The sequence below is a fragment of the Lactuca serriola genome, chromosome 8 (assembly GCF_051521515.1).
Source record: "Lactuca serriola cultivar US96UC23 chromosome 8, Lser_US96UC23_V15, whole genome shotgun sequence".
Classification (NCBI taxonomy): Eukaryota; Viridiplantae; Streptophyta; class Magnoliopsida; order Asterales; family Asteraceae; genus Lactuca; species Lactuca serriola.
Window position 1 is genome coordinate 35722669 of NC_136415.1, and position 12903 is coordinate 35735571.

General features: G+C 33.4%; 1 protein-coding gene across 2 annotated transcripts; it reads left to right on the forward strand.

Annotated features, from left to right (window-relative positions):
- The first annotated feature begins 8777 nt into the window (after positions 1 to 8777).
- Positions 8778 to 10371, forward strand: LOC145070329 (high mobility group B protein 3-like). Of its 2 annotated transcripts, none has more exons than XM_079017266.1 (8): positions 8778 to 8912; positions 9012 to 9067; positions 9214 to 9303; positions 9394 to 9451; positions 9583 to 9627; positions 9762 to 9842; positions 9936 to 10025; positions 10121 to 10371. In XM_079017266.1, the coding sequence occupies exons 2-8, from the start codon at positions 9021 to 9023 to the stop codon at positions 10136 to 10138; spliced, it is 429 nt and encodes a 142-aa protein (XP_078873392.1). In that variant the 5' UTR covers positions 8778 to 8912; positions 9012 to 9020; the 3' UTR covers positions 10139 to 10371. The 2 variants fall into 2 exon arrangements, with proteins under 2 accessions (XP_078873392.1, XP_078873393.1); XM_079017267.1 differs by having other exon boundaries at positions 8820 to 8908.
- The last annotated feature ends 2532 nt before the right edge of the window (positions 10372 to 12903 follow it).

Below are 12903 nucleotides of genomic sequence, written 5' to 3' on the forward strand. Positions count from 1 at the left end.
CATCTTCTTGTGCACATTTTCAAGGTATAAAGTTCAAATCTTGAAGCTTATTTAGTTAGATCCTGATTAGCCTTGCATTTTGGTTCTTTTAGTCCCAAAGCTTTGACCTTTGTGAGTATGGAGTACTCCAGAGCTATTAAGCCATCTTTTCAGACATTCTAGGATGTCTAAAGTCATAAAAATGTTAGCTTGGCCATTTCCTTTCTTCCATGAAATAGATATGGGACTTTAATAAGGTAGAAATTTGTAGTTTAAGACGTTCTTTAGGGTCCATATCTATGTTTGGAATGAACATCTTAATGATTAAGACGTTTGCATGAAAGTATTGAGATATGCTCACGTACGCTGAGCGTACACCTGTCTATGCCTAACATAGCCAGATTCGAGCCCGTCCCTCCTGCCTTGCATTATACGTCACACGTAGAGTGAGTACGCCAAGCGTATTGGTCATGGGATGACTTCCGTTGACTTTGAATACTCGTGTCTTAGATGGATTGTGAGGGTTTTTGTAGGGGAGAAATGATCTTTTACTCTAGGCATGGACTAGACTTGTATTGGGTTTAATAGTGTGTGTGTGTGTGTGCGTGTGGAAATACCTTAATTAATAATTACGGTTACTTGGTGTACTTAACTAGGCGGAGTCTAGTTCCGACAATTCGGGTGTGAGTTCTATCAGTCATCAGTACCAGGTGAGTCTCCTCACTTATTCTTACATGTGTGGTAGAATAGTTGTATATATATGTGTGATGAGCGGTTGGGTCTAAGTGCTATTATTGTGTTGTGATGCTTCATGTTTGTTGTGACTTCGGGTAGCCTCCAAGGTTGTTGATAACCTGTAAGGCATGCCGTTTGCCTATTTAGACTTCGGGTAGTCTCCAGGGTTGTTGATAACCCATAACTGTTTATTTTGTGTGTGTGTGTGTGTGTTGTATGTGGTATTTTGGGGAACTCACTAAGCTTTGTGCTTACAATTGTTGATTAAATGTGTTTCAGATACTTATAAGGATCGCACGAACGTGAAGACTTAATTGCACACACTTGCCAGAAGATTATGTTATTGGATATTTTGGGACATTCTAATATTTTGATGTGGGATTGTATTTGACATTATGACTTTTCTTGAGATGGCTTTTATGAAAACTATTTTTATATGAAATTAAAAATGAAAAATTTGGTTTGAAAATTTGGATGTTACACAATCCCTAATGGAGCATGGTTTCCACCAGTCAAAAACTTTGTATCACTAATTATAGTTCGGAAACATGTCATGGATCAGTAATACATATCATATATAGTATTGACATATCTTGTAGGACCCTACGAGCTTTTAAGGTTCTTCGAATCAACTACTGCAAAACGCTATCATATGTATTTTTAAGGTTAATGAACACCATATGGTGATCCTTATTTTTTTTTCTTTATATTCCTCCATAAGGCGTATGAGGAAGTCAATAGCTTTAGTCGTTGACCTCCCATACAAGAGGCCGAATTGGTTTTAAAGTATCGTTGATTTCGTCTCAATGTGGTCTCTATCACTCATTCACATAGCTTTATAGTATGACTAAGTAGTTTAATACCTATAAAGTTTCCACAATATTAATAAAAACTCGATGATAAGATAACTAGAAAATATATAAAAAAAACATGAAACAAACATGTACATGAATAATTCAGTATTATATGATGAATACATAATTGTTTTTTTATTAAATTAAATATAACACTTATCATTTTATTTATTATGTTAACTAGGTGTGACACTTGTGTATTATACAGGTTGATTAAAAAAAGTTATATATGAAGATATAAAATTTGAAAATGACAATGAACTTTGAAATAAGCATTTCGGTTTTGAATTATGTATATCAAAGGAAACATATTAAAATTTTAAAAGATAAAGAAACAAATTAACGACACATTAGTTACTTTATATAACCTATAAATTATACGGAGTAGTAGTTAATTAAGAAAATTGAAAATTACCACAGAAATACAAGTGAAAATTAATTTCTAAGAATTAATCATAAAATTACGTGGGTCAAAATGCATGAGAATGTGAAAAGTGACAAAATAATTTTTATTTATGAGAGTATACATGGCTAAAATTTGACAGCTATATGTTTTTTAGAATGTTCATGTCATTGAAAATGTTTATGGTGTGTTTGGAAAAAGTAGTTGTTAGCTGGAAGCGTGTAGCGGATAGCAGGTAACTGGTAGCGGGTAGCTGTAACTTTTATTTGTTATATGAGTGTTTGGCAAAAGTAGCTTTAAAGCTTTTGAAACATATAAAATTACATAAAAGGACAATTGATTAAAAATAAATAAATATATAAATATATTTTATAAAGTAATTATGGAAATTGAATTCAAAAGCTCAGTAGTGTTTTGTTAAACGCCAAATGAAGTAGCTTTTAGACTTGGAGCGCTTTGTTTAAACTAAAAGCTAAATGGTCATACTACCAAACAAAACTTTTTTGTTTAAACTATAACGTTTTGTCAAAAGCTAAAATCTAGAAACTCCCAAACGCTTTCAAAAGTTTCGTGCCAAACACGCCCTATGTCTTAGTATAACATAATAATTTTTATAATGCATTGATATGTAAAATTGTAACTATTTAATTTGAACGATATGATAAAATAACCATCTATTAATATGAAATCAATTATAAATATTTATATTTTAAATAACAAGTCAAAATTTTAAAAATAATCAAGTAATTTTCAAATCACTTAATTATAACTTTAATTTAACAAAAGTTAAAACTAACACTAAATCAATATAATTCACTCGAATAATAATTATCTAATCTACAAATAACTATGACACTTAGACCATTCGAAATACACTCAGCGGAGGGCTCCATTTGTACACGTTGGCACAAACCATGCCCACGAACACAACCCTAAGTGTCCTTTGTGGTTTGTGTTTGTGGTGAAATGTGGTAGCTACAATGATGAACAACTGTCAATCATTTCTTTATTCTTTCCTTCTTTTTCCTACAAAACCTTTCGTGGTTAGTGATATGTATGCTAAAGTTGGTGTGAAAGAATGTTGAAGAAGAAGATGTTGATATGGATTTGTGGTACATGAGAAATTTATGACGACCTTATTGTAACAATTTATGTTTTAGAGAGAGAAATATTTAGAGAGAGAGATAATATATCTTTATTGTATTCATCTCATCATCAATACAATGCAGAGTACATCTTTTATATAGATGCCTCAACTGTTATAACATATTTTTAACTTCTTTAACAAACTAATGTTGACATCACTAGAGAGTAACTAACTCTTACTATTTTGTTTTCTAACTTGGATATATACGTTATCATCCCCCTCAAGCTGAGGCACGACAGATACCTATAGCTTGGAACATAATTGAGTAAAATGTGTAATTGGAAGCCCTTTAGTTAGCATATCAGCAGGTTGCAACATTGTAGGAACATAAGAAACATTTTACTTCTTAGCCAGCACCATGTCTCGAATGAAATGAAGATCCATTTCAATATGTTTCTTCCTTTGATGAAACACAAGATTAGCAACTAAATAGGTTGCTCCCATGTTATCACACCACATCGTAGGAGTAGTAGAAATAGGCACATGCAATTCTTTTTAAAAGAGAAACCATCCAAGTCAATTTTGCAGCAGTATGAGCAATAGCCCTATACTCTGCCTCTATACTAGAATGAGCAACAGTGTGTTGCTTTTAGAACTTTAGCTAACAAGATTTCCACCAATGTATACTGCATATCCTGTGGTTGAACGTCTATCATCAGGGCATCTTGTCCAGTCAACATCTGAGTAAGCATATAGGGTGAAATCCAAAGATTTTCTGATGACAAGACCATGAGTAATTGTGCCATGTAGATATCGTACAATCCTTTTTACTACCATCCAATGTCGATCTGTTGGCCTATGCATAAATTGAGATACTTTGCTCACAAAATAAGCTACCTCAGGTTTGGTAATAACCAAATATTGTAATGAGCCAATTATACTTCTATAAAGTGCTTGATTAGTTAAGACAATACCAAAAGATCGAGACAATTATCTTCTTGGTGAGACAGGTGTTGGAAAAGACTTACAATCATGAAGTCTTGTTTTCTTAAGTAGATCAAGAACATATATTTCTTGACTTAAATGCAAGCAATGAGAGGTAAAAGTGGCTTTGAACCCTTAAAAATTGACTTAATTTTCCCAAGTCTTTAAGGGCAAATTTGGAATTAAGCTGATTGATTAAATTTGAGACAAACTCAGAAGAACTGCCAGTGATGATTATATCATTAACATAAACCATAACATAACAAGTCTTAGTAGCAGTTTGAGAAACAAAAAGAGAAGTATCAGAGATACACCTTGTGAACCCAAAATTGTATAAGGCATTAGGCAAGTCAGCAAACAGATTAGTAAGAGTTATTTACTCTCTTGTGATGTCATCATTAGTCTATTAGAGAAGTTACAAATTTGTTGTAACAGTTGAGGCATCTATATAAAAGATGTGCTCTGCATTATATTGATGATGAGATGAATATAATAAAGATATATTCTCTCTCTCTCTCTCTAAATCATTCTCTCTCTAAAACAAAAACTGCTTCATGGTATCAGAGCTACGATTAGGGCATGGTTATCATTTTTCAAAATAAGTTTTGAAGCTTAATTCCTCCATTGATGATCACAAAGAAGAACAAAATCATATCTAAAACAAAGCATCTTCATTCTTTATCAAATGAATAAAATATTCTTCTATGTTCTTCATTAATCTTTCATTTTCCTTTTTCTTGATCTTCTGTCAACTTATCCTTGTTCGTAAGTTGAAAATGAGTGAAGCAACTCCTGCTTCTTCGTCTTAATTACCACCGATCACTAATATTTCCAATTTTGTTTTTGTCAAATTAAATGAAGACAATTATTTGGTTTGGAAACATTAGATCTCTTATGTTTTTGAGTCACTTGATCTGATACGGTTCATTAATGGAACGTCTCTACAACCTTCCACAAACAACACATAATACAAGACATGGAACAAATTGAACAAATATGTTGAAATTTGTATAAATGCAACCTTGACTTTGTCAATAGAACATGTTGCAGTATGCACAACAACAACTTATGAGTTGTGAAAAAAGTTACAGAGCTTATCTTCACAACAAACCTCTGCTAAAAGAATTCAACTACAGACAAGGCTTCATTAAATCAAACAAGGCACGAGGAAAATTGATGAATATTGCAGTGAAATTAGTACTACTTCACAATCTCTTACTTCTATTGGAGTACAAATTGATGAGTCCAACATGGTGATTTATGCTCTCATTGGGTTAAATCAAGAATACAAGATCACTGTTGTTAATATTGAGAATGCAACAGAGCTACCGTCTTTTATGGAACTCACATCTAAGTTGCTAGTCTATGAGTAGAGGCTATTACAAGAATCTCAAGATAACTCAACAGTTGTAGTTTTAGGCCTGGTTACATCTAAAATTGTTCCACATCTTTCTCAAAATTCCAATATAAATGGAGGCACAAGAACTATTAATCTTGATAATAATTGTCAAATCTGTCATAACAATGGTCACATGGCCTCAAAATGTTTTTGGAGATTTGAAAATGGAGGAAACAGAGGTAGAGGACGACAAAGTTATGGAGGAAATCGTGGAAGTCGAGGTTCTTTTCATGGTGGAAGAAATTTTAGAGGTGTAAATGATAATAGAGGAGGCAGGAATAATAGTTTTGGTGGTTCATACACTTATGGTGATATCAGTGGCTATGGAGGTCATGTTGGTAATTGGCAACCTTCTTATGACTCAAGTTCAGATGTATCATGGAATTCATCCTTACCCTCTTCAAACTTATTTGCTGATCCAGGGGGTCGTTTTTAAATGGAGGAAACAACAACATTCCTGGAAATTCATCAAATCAAAGATTTCCATCAAGCCCATGGAATTCCAATCATCCTTATAGTACAAGGTTTGGACAAGAACAATTTGATAATTGGGCTTCTACCATTAGAAACCAAGTCAAACCAAAATATTGGGCTCCTCCACATGCTTATGCTGCTAATGTCAAACAAGATTCTTTGTCTGCTATTTGTGATACCGTTGAGTCTTGGTTGCCTGATTCTGGAGCAACAACTCACATGACCTTTGATCCTCAGCTTGTTCAAAATGCAAAAGTTTATAATGGCAAATACAAAGTTATTATTGGAAATGGTATGGCCTTACCTATAATTCATACTGGTCATTAAAATCTTAAACTTTCCAATTGCATATTACATCTTGAAAATGTTTTGTTAGTACCACAACTTAATAAGAGTCTTTTGTCTATACCTAAACTTGTTCGTGATAATCCTTGTGTCGTCTCTTTCTCATATTTTGGTTTCTTGATACAAACTCTTTCAGGACAGCTACTTCATCACATTCCTCTAAGCATGTATAATGTCTATGGACTTTCTGCAGCTTCTGTTAATCATTCATCTTCTTCATAAACTCATCTTTGGCACACTCGTCTTGGTCATCATGGACTCTATGTTCTTCAAAAAATTTCGTTGTTAAATAAAGAGTGCATGTCAGTTCCATGTAGTGCTTGTAATGTGTTGAAAATTACTAGAAACCCATTTGATTCTCATGTAATACATTCTGTTTCTCCATTACATGTTATTCATTATGACATATGGGGCCCAAGACCTCTATTATCCATAAATGGTTTTTGTTATTTTGCTACATTCATAGATGATTACATCAAATTTGTATGGATTTATCCTCTTACAAATAAGTCACAAGTGTTTGAAACATTTACTCATTTCAAAACTCATGTTGAGATTCTTCTTTCCTTGAAAATCAAAATGTTTCAATGTGATGGAGCACCTGAACTTATCAAAGGTTTTATGTCTAAATATTTGAAAAGTTGTGGTATAACCTATCGAATTTCTTGTCCATATTCACCACAACAAAATGGTCTTGCCGAAAGAAAGAATAGACATTTATCAAACAAGGCACTAACATTGTTGTCACATGCCAATCTATCAAAATTCTTTTGGACAGATGCTTTTTTCTACTGCTGCTTATCTAATAAATAGATTACCCTCTCCACTTCTAAATCATAAGTCTCATTTTGAGATTTTGTTTCATAAGTCTTCTGTTATGCATTACCTAAAAATTTTGGTTGTCTTTGTATCCTTATCTTGGTCATTTGAGAGAAGATAAGTTGTCTTCTAAGTCTGTTCCATGTATATTTCTTGTTTATGCTCCAAATCATAAAGGTTATATTTGTTTTGATCCTGTCACTTCCATAGTTTATCATAATAGACATGTTACATTTCATGAGACTACTTTTCCTTCTGTTTCAAAGTTCTCAATACTCAATCATCACCAAGTTATCCACAAGCTACTATTCGTGTACCATCCGAGTTATATACTTAAGAACAAGTTCCATTGAGTGATTCACATATATATCATCATTCTTCTCAATATTCACCTGTACATCCATAGTCTTCTCCATCATCTGTCTCATCTTCTACAAATTTACCACCATTATCATCATCATCATCACCACCACCACCACTACCACATGTTGTCTCTACTTATCCTATGACAACAAGGTCTCGTGATGCTTCTAGAAAGTTAAGAACATTTCCAGATCGTGAGGTTTAAGGATCATTGTCGAACCCTGCAAAAAAAAAAGGGTGGGGGGGGGGATGATAACGTATATAGCCAAGTCAACAAACAGATTAGTAAGAGTTTGTAACTTCTCTAACAGACTAATATTGACATCACAAGAGAGTAACTAACTCTTACTAATCTGTTTGTTGACTTGGCTATATACGCTATCACTTATGATTCCAAATATGAATAACGATTTCATATATCAAGTATATATGCTATAATGATTTGGTAAAAGATCCACCGATAATGATTTCATCAACAATATGCTTCACATATAGGATAGAATCAATAATAATATTTAATTTTGATATTTTGATTATGTGTTTTTATCATATATAATGATTCAATATATTCATTTTGATTCATTGCAATAAATACAAATAATAGAGATATATTTAAACAAATTATTTAAAATTTACACAAACAAAATCACACATCCAAGTAAATATGGGATTAACCGATTGAAATACGTTTTTGCTTATAAGAATACGACGAAGCATATCAATGAAGAAGTTCAACTAATCTTAGTATCAATCAATTCTATATTTTGATCAATTTCTATTAAATGACATGCAGAAGATCATACATGTATTGAATTTATGAACAACATATTTCACATTTTTTATGGCAATTATTGTATTTGTTTTAAAATTAGAGGGAATGTATGTGTATTACTTCATGGTACATTTACAAAATTACTCATCTGTTTAGTTAAACCAATAAACCCTTATAAAAATATTGTGAGTTGACTTAGTAACCATATCTATGTCTCTCCCTCTTATAAAGATCTTGAGAGTTAACTTATTAAAATCATGGATTCATGTTCTTAGTTTACAATCACTCAAGGGAATTATCAATAGAAAGCTACTTAACAGTGATTTTAAACATGGATTTTTTAAATAATAAAATATGTAAAAAAAACTTTTGTTTTACATGCGATCTTTCCTAAAATCACATTCAACTATGCAAACTCTAAATTTTGTTCTTATTTATAAATTACAAATTGCAGAATTATATTTAAGAAGAACATCTTCGGACATAAGCCTATGGGTTATAAAAAGGTCCAAATTAATGTTTTATCCAAAATGGGCCCAAAATCATGAACATAATCAAGCCCTCTTGGAATGAAAATCTTCCCGCCCAAATAGTTCTATTGCCGACGTATCGTAGCCATTTATAAGTCGATTTCCTTACCCCAGTATCCCCCAATCGCAAACGAATCAAACCCTAACCCTAGATTTTTTGCTAAGTAGGTATGTTTTCTTCATCGTTTTCCTCGATGTCGACTCTAATTTTTATCATTTACAACCATTTTCGCTTCGATTTTTGACCTAGTTTGTTGTTTCATTCAGGATCAAACGATGAAAGGAGGCAAATCAAGCGGTGCTACGAGGAAAGCCGATACCAAGTACGATTTAATCTAACTATGTTTAACACATACCATCTGCTAGGGTTTAATATTGTATTTTTTTCATCTTCAATGAAATTAGGTTTTTGTTCTTCCCAAGGATCATGATTTTGGTACTTTTTAACAATTGTTTGTTGTAATTTTAGGTTGGCTGTAAAGAAAACTGCAGCCAAGGGGAAAGCAGCTAAGGATCCCAATAAACCCAAGAGACCCGCTAGCGCCTTCTTTGTGTTCATGTTAGTAGCTGTTCTTCGTTTATCACTACCTTCATGTTTTACTTCCATTTCCAAAGTTTAAATACTTTTCCTTTTGTTAATGTCATGAAGGGAGGACTTTAGAAAGCAGTTCAAAGAAGATCACCCTGACAACAAATCTGTTGCTGCTGTAAGTGATCTTCCTTTTTGCTTTTTGTCATCGAAACTTCTTAAGCTTTGTTTCAAGTATTCTGTATCTAGATTGAGTTGAGTTTGTGTTTTTACATTTTGATTTGGATTTCACGTGTGTATAATTATCAGGTTGGTAAAGCTGGTGGGGCAAAATGGAAGTCAATGTCCGACTCTGTAAGTCGCACTTATATTACTATGTTTATTTTTTGAGGCAAAATCATAATGCTCATTCACTTATTAAGAATTTATAAAATAATTGATGTAGTATTTAGTTATTTACCTCTGTTTTTTGGATGATGTGAATGTAGGAAAAGGCACCTTTTCAAGCCAAAGCTGACAAAAGAAAGAAGGAATATGAGAAGAACTTGGACACCTACAACAAAAAACTTGTAAAATCTTTGTTAAAACTTAGAAGTCATATGCTTATCATTAAAATATTGTAGTTTTGATTATTGATATTGAGTTTGCTGCCATGTAAATAGGCTGGAGGTGGTAATGATGATGATGATGAGGATTCTGACAAATCCAAGTCTGAAGTCAATGATGAAGCAGATGAGGGTGAAAGTGATGATGTATGTTTTTTATAAAACATAATGTTATTGATACTTATTTTTCCAGTATATGATTAATCTTTTTTAACAAATGAAACTTAATTTGTGTTTTGTAGGAGGAAGATGATGACTGAATCAAGAAAGTGGAAGTTGATTCCGTGTTGATGGTTTGATAAGTTACTTGCTTTGTAGTTTCATGTTACTGATTAGAATAGATTTGGTTTTTATGGTGCACAGGAAAAAGGAAATGTAACTTTGGTTGGCTCTAATGTTAGCTTTTGTATCTTCCAAATTTACCCTTTTGGGGTGGTTTTCTGTTTAGAACAAATATCCTTTGCTAATGCATCTTTATCTTTTTCGGATATAATTTGGGTTTTGTTTATGTTTTCATGCAGTTAGATTATTTTATGACTCAATAGTTGCAACAACTCTTTCATGTGAATAAATTGATTGTTATTTGCCTATTTTGTCGCTTGACTTTGGAAGTTGTTACATTTCAAATGTAATATGTCACGCTGATAGCTGCTGTTACCTTCAAGTAAGGAACAAGTAGAGAAATTCTATGCTGTGTTCAGTTTCAGTAAAAAAAATATGAATAGGATTACTAAGCTTAGTAAAACACCACAAATAAGTTTAAACAATTTTCTCTAGAAATTACTAAGAAAGATAGGATCTCTATTGGATAAAGTTTTCACATATCATCCAAGAATACTTTTCCCATTGCAACTGCTGTAGATTAGAGATGCACATTGGTGGTCTTTTTAGGATTGAGCTTTGTCTTTTTGGGTCCAGGATTGTAGTCTTTGCGTGTAGGGATGTCAAAAATCCCCGCGGGACCCCGGTACCGTACGGGACTAATTTTTAAAAAAATTCGGGAGCGGGGGCGGGGGCGATATTAACTCCTGTTTATTTTCGGGACCGGGAGCGGGAGCGGGAGTGAGTATTTCCGTCCCGTACTCCCGCGGGGCCCTGTTTATATTTAAATAAAAAATATACATTTAATTTAAAATAAGAAATTAGGGCTTGAGTGCTTGACGCCTTGACCGCTTGAACTTTTCTGTGTTCCGTCAATTACTCAATTACTTGATTACTCATTCTACGAATGAAGAATTAAAGTCTGAAGACGACTACTCGACTAGGTTTCGACTTCCGACAGGCGACAATCCGACTTCAGCGCTTCGGCTTCCTCCTTCGTCCTTTCTTCCCGACTCCCGTAGGACCTGCACTGTACTCCGACCGTGACTTCTCTTCGTCTCCAATCCCACCGGCGACAGGCGAGTTGGCGACCAACGAGGCAGCGTCGCAGGCTTGCAGCGACCCCCTTCTGCATTCCAGTTTCCATGGTAATGTTGTAATTTCTGACTTAACACATGTTTAGACTTTAGATAAACTGTTTGACAACTTCTCAAGTTTAACTCTGTAAAGAACTAAAGATCAATTGACTATTTGAAATGTAAATAACTCACAAATGTCTCAAGTTCTTCACTTGATGTATCTAACTGTTCAAAAACCTATATCCACTGAACCTTAGGGGCAGAAAAAATCATGCTTGCACGGCTGAAACCAATCTGATAGATATTAAATACGATGCAACTTCATTGATAACTAACACACACTTGAAACTCCTGTTGATTGTCGAAGTGTTTGTGAGCCTGTCTTTTTTCACATGCAAGAATACATATATAAATGATTCATAGCAAAAGACATTCTGTCCCATGATCAACATTATCTTTATTGTATCTTGTTGCAAAATTTATAGAAACAACCATCTTTCACAGTTTCACTTTCCAAATGATATTACTACTAAGCCCACTTCTAGTTGAGATGCAACTCTCGCAAGTGACATGGACTCATTAGATGCCTTCTTTTCATGGAATTCCGCTACTAGTGAAGTTTTTGTGAAAAATGAATTAGAAAGGTACTTAGAGGAAGACACTTTACCCCAGATTCATGATTTTGATTTGTTAGGTTGGTGGAAGTTAAATGGGGTTAAGTATCCTACATTGTGTTTGATTGCAAAAGACATATTAGCCATTCCTATCTCCACTGTTGCTTCAGAGTCTTCTTTTTCTACAAGTGGTAGAATCGTTAGTCCACATAGGAATAAACTTCTTCCGTCAACAATTGAAGCTATCATATGCACTCAAAATTGGCTATGGGCGGGTAAAAAAGGTATGTATGAATTTGCTTGAACCATTGTTTTTTAATTCATTTTAATATATTATGCTTATTACCTTTATTTATTTTTTTCTTTGTTAGGTTGTGTTATTGATGGTGATGATGTACATTCCGATGAAGACGATGAGGGACTTGAGGTAAGATTGTTCAATTTGTCGTTTTCTATTGAATAAACTAATATAATAATTTATTTTATTACTATTTTTGTTATTTATTTAGGGAGGATATTCGAATGTCAGTGAATGAAGAGTTGAAGGAAATTAATGGATACTGAAGATATAGTGAATTGGTGTTTTATATTTGTAATTTTGGATTCGTTGTATTTTGCATTTGTAATGTTGGATTTGTCTTCGTAAGATTGTTGAATTTGTCTTTGTAAGATTGTAAAATTGTTGGAATTGTTGGATTTTTAATTTTTTTAGTTTCTAAAAGATTAGGTTTTAGGCTTTTAAATTTATTAAAAATAGTATTTCTGCCAAAAATAAAGCAGTTTTTTAGCAAAAAAAATCCAATTTTAAGTCGGGGAACCGGGGAAACGGGGGCGGGACCAGGGGCGATGGAGTTAACCGGGGGCGGGGGCACCTATTCCCGCTACCGTTTGCCCCCGTTGACATCCCTATTTGCGTGCGTCTTTTTTTTTTTTTTTTTTTTTCGGTTTCGAGTTAGTCCATTGGCAAATGTGGTATTAACACTAAAAATGACATTAAAATTACTAAAAGAA